The following is a 10,732-nucleotide window of genomic DNA, read 5'->3' on the forward strand; positions in this document are numbered from 1 at the left end:
GCTTATCTCAATAAATCTTAACCCCATTTGGTGTTAGTAATGGGGGTCAGGCAAGGGGGAATTTTGTCCCCACGTTTTTAATATACATACCAAAGATGGGTTGTTTTTTTTTAACCATATATACACTGCTCACAAAAAGTTTCATGATGATCCTACAATGCATATCTATAATGTATCATTTTCACAGTTGAACTTAATTTGACCTCTCGAATGTTCAATGTTTCAACTTATTGTTCTCCAACAAGGAGCTGAACGGCAAATAAAGTCCCAAGGACGTCCACTTCTGTGGCTTTCTCTGAGTCTTCAAGTCCCTCTTATCTCTGTTGCAACCTGCTGTGCCACTCCGAGCTCAGGCGCTACTACCCTCTCAGAACATCCCGTTGGGAACCTCGTAATTGCAAGGTTTCTGCTGATCAGTTGTGAAGTGTCGTCCTGATGTCAAAATGTGAACAACATAATGAAGAGCATTGTTTAAATTCCCATTCTAAATGAACCAGGAAATGGACTGGTCTATTCATGGATCAAACAGCTGTTGTGAATTTGGTTGTTCAGCTTCTTGTGAGAGATCAGCAAGGTGTGCATTAAGGACATTTTAGGTTCATCCTGAAATTGCACCCAAATGCCAAACTTTTTGTGCATATGTAACAGATGAGGACCTGCATAATCAAATCTATATATCTATATCTAAATATCTATATATGTAAACAAATCTATATATGTCAAGTTTAAACTCAACACGAGGGCTGCAACTAACGATTATTTCGATTCATCAATGAATCAGATTAAAAAAGCGTTTTCAAATTTCCATCCCTTCATTAAAAAGCATGGCGTTATTACAAATTGACAGTGCAGAAAGTGTACAAACATATATTGATAATGATTCAGTTACTAGTTCTGTCCGTAACCTGTCAGAAAATCTGTGCTGTTGATCATTGTTTTCCAAAGTAAAAGATGACGTTTGCAAATGTCGGAATTTGATTAAACACACAAAGATAATCAGTCCGCTTTCATGGAGGACGGCAGAAATCTGAGCAAATTTGAGGCTGAAATTGCAATTGTTGCAAGGCTGTAAGACCATGCTGACGTATAAGTTGGTTATCACATTTTATTCATTAATTTGTTAACCAGAATCTGTAATATAAAAATACGTAAATAAAATCCTGCATTGATATTCGAGTTTGCGTGGTGCCGTTTCAAATAAGTACACATTCTGCCAAAAGCAAATCACTCGCCATGATGTCTGCCTGCCAGAATCTGAGCTGCACTGTGTTTGTTTACTGACTGGTTGCGTGGCTGTTGCACATCTATATGTGGGAACACTAATATTTGTCTTCTCATATTAAATAATTGCCCCTGCATTTGATTTGGGCCAAAATTGTGACATCTGGCCCCCCCGGGCCTTACGTTCAACATGGATCAAATACATTCGCAAAGAGTTTCTTACTTTTATAGCTAGGACACGTCGATAAAAGCCATCTGCTTAAGATGTAATTACTTCTTGTAAGAACAGGAACACAATGGCTGAGAATAGAGATGTTTTCCTGTGAACAATTGTTGGATTTTCTTCCATACGATAATAAATAATCATGTCATAAATCATCAGCCTTCATCAGAGAACTGCAATTGAGTTTGTCAAATTAAGATTTAAGTATGAATGACTCAGAAATGAAGCTCCAAGCCATTGCAAGTCCACCCCGTCACACACATACTGTACATCAACATGCAAACGAAGAAAAGGAAGACACACCCAGCACAGGATGTGAACGGCAGTCTCCCAATGGGATTGTACAGAGGCGAGCGGGACATGACGATGAGGGATGAGGGAGCTTTACCTGAAACAGGAGATGCAGGGATACCAATGAAGCTTTAGCTTTCATTCTTTGTTATTGATTTGCTTTTTAACAATAGGCGGGTACAGGGTGTTGGACATTTAACACGCAATGATGTGCTTTTTTTCCTTTTACCTCATCTCTGGCACCAAAACCACATATTTATAGTACGGGCAGAGCCGAGGAGATGAAAGCCTTAAAACCCGAACTGGTGGTGGCTTGAATGTTCTCGTCACTATTTAGGCAAAGTCCAATTTGTCACACCTGGAATTGGGATGCTAACTGAGCTTTAAGCTTATTTTTTTATAGTATTTTTTCAGGTGGAAATCTATTTTTGTTTTTTTGCTGTTATTCCAAATTTGGGTGACGCCATATACTGTCTCACAAGGTATGTATGTATCATTTATATTATTTTGCTTTACAAGTCATCCGATGTATAAAGGAACAAGCATATTTTGACACAAACTTTGCTCTGTGATAGCAAAAATATGTAGAAATACATTTAAAGAGCTACGTAGTTTCCTATATAACTGCACATTTTAATTTATTTCAGTTGTTAAAATCCTGGTCAATCTATAATATTAAGATGCTTATTGTTTTTAGTTTCTCAGTATTGAGAATTCAATCATTTGTTTTCTTTCCTCCTCATTGGAGTCCATTTGAACTTTGCAGTCTTGTTTTTAAATGCTTTATGTCCTTGATAATGAAGGAACTCCATTATTGAATGTCAGTGTTGTCCTTAATTGAGCTAGATTTTGGTGGTGATGAGAAGTATCAGTTATTTGTCAGTGAGAAGGGAGGGGAAGCACAGGTGACACAAAAGGCAACATTATTCCCGAGAGGATCCGTGTTATATGCTATTATGAACGGAGAGTTTTTCTCTTTTATAATGGAGCCGGTTGCCCGAGAAAGTGTGAATGATTTGGCAAATGACAAAAGTGTGGATGGTGAATAATAATCACCACCTCCTGCTGGACAAATGTTTGAATGAATATGAAATGTATTCAATGCATCACGTGGCCCTTTTTCCACAGTCCCTATTCTGGTAAAAAAAAAAAATGTAGCAGCCCGCTCTTGTTGTTGAAAACAGATTCTAACATGCAGCCCGCCCTCCTCCTGTCGTCCAGGAGATGAGAGGCGCCCCTGCGGTGTCATCAGGTGCTGAAGCGTTTTAGTGACAGATTACAGGAAGCAGTGTTTATGCCTGACGATGGGGGCCATAGAAAGCAGAAATGTCTTTTTGTGCCCCCTGGGCCCGGAATGTCCACTATCTCGAGGGGCCAATATCAAATTCTCCTCTCATCATGCCCGAATACGCATTCCTGTGTAAGGTCAGGGGGAATTCTACGAAGGAAAAAGACAAATATTCCAAAGCTGAGCCACGCCACACTGCCATCTCTTGATCACAACAAACATTTCATGGTGGTCAAGGATCAGTCCTGTCAAGATAAAATGGAAAATTCCAAAAGCACACATTGGCCACTTCCAGTCAGGTCTTTTCCAAATCAATGCCTGACTGAACGTCGGACATTTCAATGCTTTCTCTCATTGCGTTTATCAGTTTCCTTCTGTTTCAGTCGCAGTTTCTCACTGCTTTTATTTTCACGAAAGCATTCCTCCATTACTTGACCAATGCTACCTTCATCACATTGTCGCTCGCACAAATGTTGGCCGCCCGCTGTACTATCTCCCTCTGATTACTGAGTGATCGTCTGTGAATCCCAAAATTCTTTGTCTCAAGGGAATCCCCTCAATACGGAAAACCACAACACAGGCGACACCTGCCCTTTATCCCCCCCGGCCCCCCAGCCGATATTGGTGGGAAATGCTAAACGTTTTGCTCCAATTGTTCCCTGCCCCGCATTTCACACGGCCTCAGGGTTTTACAAGTTGGTTTTACAAGTCCGATCACGCTGACCGTCATCAATACCTACAACGGCTGCAGCCTCATTTGGGAAATCAATCCAATGTTAGAATTAGGCTACAATGGGATTAGGCCACAAAGAAGTGCCTGTTAGCTGTATGATATACATAAGTCGGTGTGGTAATTTGGTAAAAGGGACATTGTAAAAATGTGTTGCAGGCGGATGGTCAGTCAGGCAGCCATGCGAGGCCAGCGTGTTTTGGAGTGCTTGAACCCGACCATCTGGCTGCTGGTGACCTTGCTTGGATCCCTTGTCTTCATGGCTTTCAGTGTGCTGCTGCGGCTCGGTGAGTAGATGTCAGGGTTTAAGTAGGCGTGTAGAACAAAATATCAATCATGCTACAGTGACAGGACTGATATGCAGTATTGATGCAGTGCAGTATCAATGTGCCAACAGCAGACTTGAATACTGTCGCTGTCCGACATTCTCGCCCCTGAAAAAAGTCAGCTACTTGAAAAGTGTATTTTTTAATCAACTTACTTACTTGCTTACTTAGAAAGACGTTTATGCATGTTTTCCCTTCTTCGATTGCACCGATGTTGCGATTAGCGCATCATGCAATTGCTTCAGGGGGAGACTTACATCATTGTCGGCGAAATATTGCAATAAAGTAACATACTTCACCTTTGTATTTTCTGAGAAGAGTTTGTTTGACATAGGGATGGTAACTTCCATGGAGGAAAGACTGGTGAGATCATTTGCGCTTGTGTTTTTATTGGAGTTGTTTGTTATCATTGCATACATGTACTAGCGATTGTTGTTGTCCAGGAGTAAATTAAGGATAAGCGGTACGGAGGATGGATGGATGGAAGAAGCAATTTGTTAACATGCAACGGCATTGAAGATCTTTCTCTTTGTAGTCCGAAGAGTAACATGTCGGTCGCCACAAGTCAATAACTGGGGCGCTCTCTGCGCCCTTAATGGCCCCGCGGGGATAAATAACATTTCCAACTGAATGTGTAATGTGCTGTATTCTAATTTCAGGAGAAATCAAATTAAACAGACGTGCTGCACCCAGTAAGTAACTTGATGACTTTGTGATTTCTGATGTTTATTCAAGTAGAAACTATGGCATATGAACAAGAGTCATGTGGCACTCAACGGACGCCTGTACCCAACCCTAACCTATGAAACTTGAATACCCTGGCTAGTATCACATGTGAAATGCAAGTTTTAGTGAACAAACAAAAGAGAGAAAGAAGCCTGTGAAATGACCTCGATTGGGTGTGATGTATAGAAATGCGCCTCTTTGGCAGGTGTGGAAACCTAAGAAAAGTCGCCAGGCGTTTTTTCTTTATGACGGACCCGGAAACATCTTCTCGAGTAAACACAACAACCAAGCAAAAAACAAAGTGTCATGTGTAGAGGGGGTGGCTCAGTCGTTAATGACCAACTGGACAATTTTCTTTTGAATTGATAAACAATTCGCTTTCTCCTGATCCCTAAGTTGCTCATTTTTCATTGGCTCATTTCTTCTCCCATCTCCTTTGAAGTCGATGACCTGCAATTCCTAGTGAGGAAGCATTACCAAGGTAAGAATGAGCTATCATTTCTAAACCTTCATGCACCTGCCCCAGAAACTTCAGAAACTGTCGGCATACAGCCTTGGGCTTCACAAAAAGGTCACACCATTTGACTCACCACTTCCAAGAAATTATATTCGGTGTATCTCGACAATGGGAAGACGACCCATTTTTTGGAAAGGCGTTTTGTCCTTAAATTCCACTCAAGTTAGTCATGTGTGGACCCAATGGATTCCAAGGTTTAAATGATCCCATTCAAATTATTCTACTCCTGTATGGCTCAGTTTGGATATATGTCCTAAAGTAGAATAAAACACCTGCATTGTTCATCCGGCCTAAGAGTTTATACAGTATATTGCGCATTTTACTGAGGTGGAATAATCATCGTGAACAGACAGACAAAAACTAAAAGAACTCATTAACTTTGTCTTCCCTTCTGTCCAAAGTGCAACTGGCAAATGGGCTTAACAGGTGCGAGGGCCGAGTGGAAGTGTACTACAACGGTACCTGGGGCACAGTGTGTGACGATGACTGGGACATGTTGGATGCCCAAGTAATCTGCCAGCAGCTGGACTGCGGAGTCGCTGTGGCCATGGGCAGCAGCTCTCAGCACGGACAAACCTCGATACCCATCGTGCTGGATAACGTGGACTGCAAGGGGAGTGAAACAAACCTCGGTTACTGTGACAGTCTGGGCTGGGGCATACACAACTGCTATCACTATGAGGATGTGGCTATCAAATGTCGAGGTAAAAACTGTATTTAACCAAGGTGGTGTTTAACAATCATCATTTATCTGCAAAAAAAAAATCATTGCATTTACAGTATATATATATATATATATATATATATATATATAAACAAATCTTTTGCTGTTAGAACCACTGGTGGTAGGAGCAAAAGCTTCAGGGGACGTTACAACACCACCTCCCAAGAATGCAGTCTTGGGTAAGTACTGCCTCCATGGTACATAATCCGTTTTAATAACTATTGGTGCTTTTCCATCGTCAAAAACTACAAGGTACAATTCCTACGTCGGTATGTGGCCACTTCAAGCGTGTCAACTCGTATGAGTGATGAAAGTCACTGCGGGTTGCTCATTGTTCATTTCTGGGACTGTATTCTGTACTGTATTCACAAATATACTACATATTGTTTACTATAGTCACATCCAGGGCTTGAAATTCACGTTTTTTTTGCTGACCAGTCACCGTGTCTAGTGGTTAGTAGCCACTCAATGTCAGCAAAGGGCTTCACAAATTGGCCACTGACCAAACAGTGTGTGAAAGTAGTGCTCATGGGAGTTGTCGTGTCGTAGTCTCACATTGCAATTGGTTAGCTGTACAGATGCCATTTGATGCCGAAATAGCTAGTGGGAGTGGCGGTGTTATCAGCCACTGCCAAAATCGACCCGCATTTTGGAGGGTCACGTGAGCATTAAACCTTTTCGACCTGTGGTGTTGACTTTGCCATACATTCTTCAAGAAGCTGATCGCGCTCAATAAATCCTTTCCATCTTTAGATGGAACGGTGCGTCTAGTGGATGGAGTGGACTCTTGCCAAGGCCGGGTGGAGATCTACCACCAGGGACGCTGGGGCACGGTGTGCGATGATGATTGGGATGCGAGGGAGGCTGAGGTCGTGTGCCGGCAGTTAGGCTGTGGCCAAGTTATTTCGGCTCACACCAACTCCTACTTCGGTTACGGCACCGGCCATATTCTTCTGGACAACGTTAACTGCGTGGGCAATGAGGAGCAACTGGGTCAATGTACAAACCTCGGCTGGAGCAACCACAACTGTGGCCATCACGAAGATGCTGGGATCACCTGCTCTGGTACGTTAACGCCGGATCTCGCATGCATCCGTGCATACGTATGTATGGAAATATAGAAATTAGAAGTACAGTACACCGGCAAAAAAAAAAAAAAAAAAAAAAAGGTATATTTGTATTGACTGTTTGAATCTGTAATCATAAATATAAACAGTACAGAAACTGATACTGTGTCCGTGTTTTGAGAAATTGAAATTTTTATCATACATTGGAATAATTAGACATACAGTATTTAAAGCTTTGCTAGAGGAAGTTCCTGTTAGTAAACAAATTGTGCTTTTATGTTATTATAAGGGGATGGAGGGTGACATCGAATATCTGACTTTGGCTAATGACTCTTTTCGTTGTTGCCTGCTCAGGTATAGGACCAACCACAACTGTGCCTTCGGTTTACCCTTCCGCTGGAAGCCAGGGCTTGACCGGGTCCACGCTGGAAACAGCAAGTAAATTCCAAAACATTGTGTTCACTGCTGTTCGGTGCCAAATAATGTTGGTTTCTTCAAAAGCATGCCTGTATAATAATAACGTTCCTTAATCAGCATCTGTTTAAATCTCACCCGCTTGGTGAAAGTTGAATGTTGTTTGGATATAATAATAATAATAATAATTCATTTATTTATTTGAAGGCACCTTTCAAGCCACTCATAAAAACCACCATGAAAACATAGTTAGAAGAAATCAAGCAATAAAATAGAAATAAGAGAACAGCGAGGATGAATGAATCTGATGATTACATCTTATTAAGGCAGCGCAAATCTATATTTCTATCTTTCGTTGAATCAGCACCTCCAGCTCTGAATGTGTTTTGTTTTTGTCCACCTATTTCAAGTGACCAACAGGAGGAGACATTTCTCCCTAATTTTCTTGCACTCTACGTCATATCACAGGGCCGTTAAAGTACCGTACAGTACTTTATATGAATTTTGCATGTTTTCTCCTAGTAACAAATGATGATGTGACAGCCACAGAACTCACAAGTATTCGCACGGCTGCTCCGACAGAAGGTAATTGTCCAGCTAGTAAATGTGTATGCTTGATTTCAACTGTGCGCACAAACGCTTCCTCACAAAGGGGATGACGAAATATGTCTTCTTTCTGTGCAGCTCCGATGGCTGTCCGTGTGGCGAGCGGATACGGCAGCTGCCGGGGTCGCGTCGAAGTGCAATACAACGACGTTTGGGGCACGGTGTGCGACGACGGCTGGGACATGCCCAACGCCATTGTGGTGTGCAGGCAGCTCGGCTGCGGCGTGGCTATTGAAGCCAAGTCGCAGGCCTCTTTCGGCTACGGCTCGGGTCCCATCCTGCTGGACAATGTACAATGTACTGGCGATGAAACACACCTGTCTACGTGCACCCATTCTGGCGTGGGTCAACACAACTGTGGCCATCACGAGGATGCTGGAGTTGTGTGTACACGTAAGGCTTGACTAGGAACTCTTTGACATGACACTGGGTCAGTGAACCACAGTAATTAAGAAAATGAAGAAAAATGAGCATATCGGGTTTGTCTGCATTCATCGCCTTCGTGACGATCTCAGATAACACATCGTTATAGGTCCATCTCATATAATTTGCATTGAAATATAATACCACATTGATGAAACTGACACAGTCCCAATCATATCTCAGCATCTGGTGACCAGAATGATAAGATGTTCACAATCAAAAATGATACCATTGAACAGTACGGCCACCTACTGGCATTGAAATTCTACTGGCAGCCAATTTTGAATATTATTGGATGATAGGGAAAGTCTTGATATTGGTTTATTTATTTGAGTTTTTTTTATGATTTCTTCCCAGCGATGATTCCCTTCAATGGATTTGCCCGGGACTTTAGAGTAACAGACGAGATGGCCACCAGGGATCCCACCGCCTCCACCTCATCTACTGAAGGCAAGTGTACATTTCATCTCCACAGTTTTATAAAGGAGAAGGAATCTGCTTTTGTGTGTATTCATTTGCTTGGCTATTTTGAAAAGGGTTTCTTCTTTGTGCAGGCGCACTAAGGCTGGTTGACGGTCAGCATGAATGTGAAGGTCGCTTGGAGATGTACCTAAATTCCGGATGGGGCACAGTGTGCGATGACGCGTGGGACATCCCCGACGCCAAGGTTGCGTGCCGTCAGCTCGGCTGCGGAGAGGCCGTCGCAGCGTGGGGGGAGGCACGTTTTGGCCAAGGAACGGGAACAATTCTATTTGACAATCTCAAGTGCAACGGTACCGAATTCTCCCTGCAGAATTGCTCCCATATACCCTGGAATGTGCACAACTGTGACCACTCAGAGGATGCCGGTGTCACCTGCTCACTGTCATGATTCGAAGAGATCCACGCCTCCAAGAACGGGTTCAGCAGTTGTCCCAATGCCGGACTCGTGTACAATATGTAAATAAAAAGCTGTCACATTGCAACGGGAATATTCGGCTACCATTGGAATTCATGCATCGCGTAATAACCTGTGACAATATACAACGGCGCCCCAGAATTCTAACATCTAATGGCTATTCAGCACTTTCTAACTCACCAGGAGTTGCAATTGTACGTCATGTAAATGCTGGACAATGGCTGAAATGCCAACAAAATATACAGTATGGTTCGAGAACAATAATGCCATTTATCTGTAACACAGCACACAACATCGGAGGAAACGTCCAGCATTTCGGAAGGAGAAAAGCATTAACTTCACCGCTGCACATTTTATTCTTTGATGGAAGTGGAATCTGTTCAGCTACGGCTGAATCTTTGTCTCTCAGCATTTGTTGAATGGATGAAGAAAAGTTCTTTTTTTCTGTCTTCCCTTGTTTTGACCTAAAATATAGACGTCACCAAATAAAACATTTCTGTTTAAAACTCCACAAATGACTTCAAATGTAACACATTCAAAGAACACAACAGGGGAACGACAAACCTTAACAACAATACGTCAGGCAAATGTAACATCCATGAATAACTGACTCGACTTGAATAGATTGTATCGCTACAAATAAATTATTATACCTGTGTTTCTCGCGTAAACATGTATCACAAAGAAATAAAACTAAGTTTGACAAAACAAATCTGCTTATTTTTCAATATATATTAGCGTTTGGTGTGCAATCGGTTCAAGTCGGTAATGTTAGTCAGTGACGGAAACATCCTCTCCATATGCTTTAACGATTGATTCACGCAGTGGAGCACAGTATAATTCGTTCATTTTTCAGACATGTTAAAATAGAGAAAATGTTTCCAACATAAGTAAAACAAAGAGTCTCTCTGTTACGGCAGTGCGGAAGCATCGTGCAACAGAAGTTCATTTCAGTTGCACAGTTCAGTTCATTTGTCTGAAAATAATGACTTATAAATTACAAATCTATTTTGGTCCATTTATCAAGTAAATGCTCTTCCATTAGAGGGCAGCAGGTACAATAAACGTGTAGCCACCTGTTGCTATGTACAGAATAAGTCAAGAAGGTCGGCTTTGTGCTCCATTAAACGTGCACAGATTTCACACTCTGAGTGAAGGAAATTGTGTGTAAATTTAAAACAAAATAATCAGCATTCATGCTTTTCGTAACGTGGTGTGCCTGTGAGATTTTTTCATGTGAGAAATGGGTGCCTTGACACAATAAAGGTAAATAATGCA

At 41.9% G+C, this 10,732-nt stretch overlaps 1 protein-coding gene across 2 annotated transcripts; it reads left to right on the forward strand.

Annotated features, from left to right (window-relative positions):
* The first annotated feature begins 1,742 nt into the window (after window positions 1-1,742).
* LOC133467678 (scavenger receptor cysteine-rich domain-containing group B protein) lies at window positions 1,743-10,732 on the forward strand. 2 transcript variants are annotated; one of them, XM_061752797.1, is made up of 11 exons: window positions 1,743-2,217; window positions 3,913-4,771; window positions 5,248-5,286; window positions 5,724-6,026; window positions 6,157-6,225; window positions 6,800-7,111; window positions 7,468-7,551; window positions 8,050-8,112; window positions 8,212-8,526; window positions 8,914-9,006; window positions 9,111-10,732. In XM_061752797.1, exons 2-11 carry the CDS (start codon window positions 4,717-4,719, stop codon window positions 9,425-9,427), a joined length of 1,650 nt encoding a protein of 549 aa, XP_061608781.1. In that variant the 5' UTR covers window positions 1,743-2,217; window positions 3,913-4,716; the 3' UTR covers window positions 9,428-10,732. The 2 variants fall into 2 exon arrangements, with proteins under 2 accessions (XP_061608781.1, XP_061608782.1); XM_061752798.1 differs by lacking the exon at window positions 1,743-2,217 and having other exon boundaries at window positions 3,813-4,040; window positions 4,739-4,771.

The sequence above is a fragment of the Phyllopteryx taeniolatus genome, chromosome 17 (genome assembly GCF_024500385.1).
Source record: "Phyllopteryx taeniolatus isolate TA_2022b chromosome 17, UOR_Ptae_1.2, whole genome shotgun sequence".
Taxonomy (NCBI): Eukaryota; Metazoa; Chordata; class Actinopteri; order Syngnathiformes; family Syngnathidae; genus Phyllopteryx; species Phyllopteryx taeniolatus.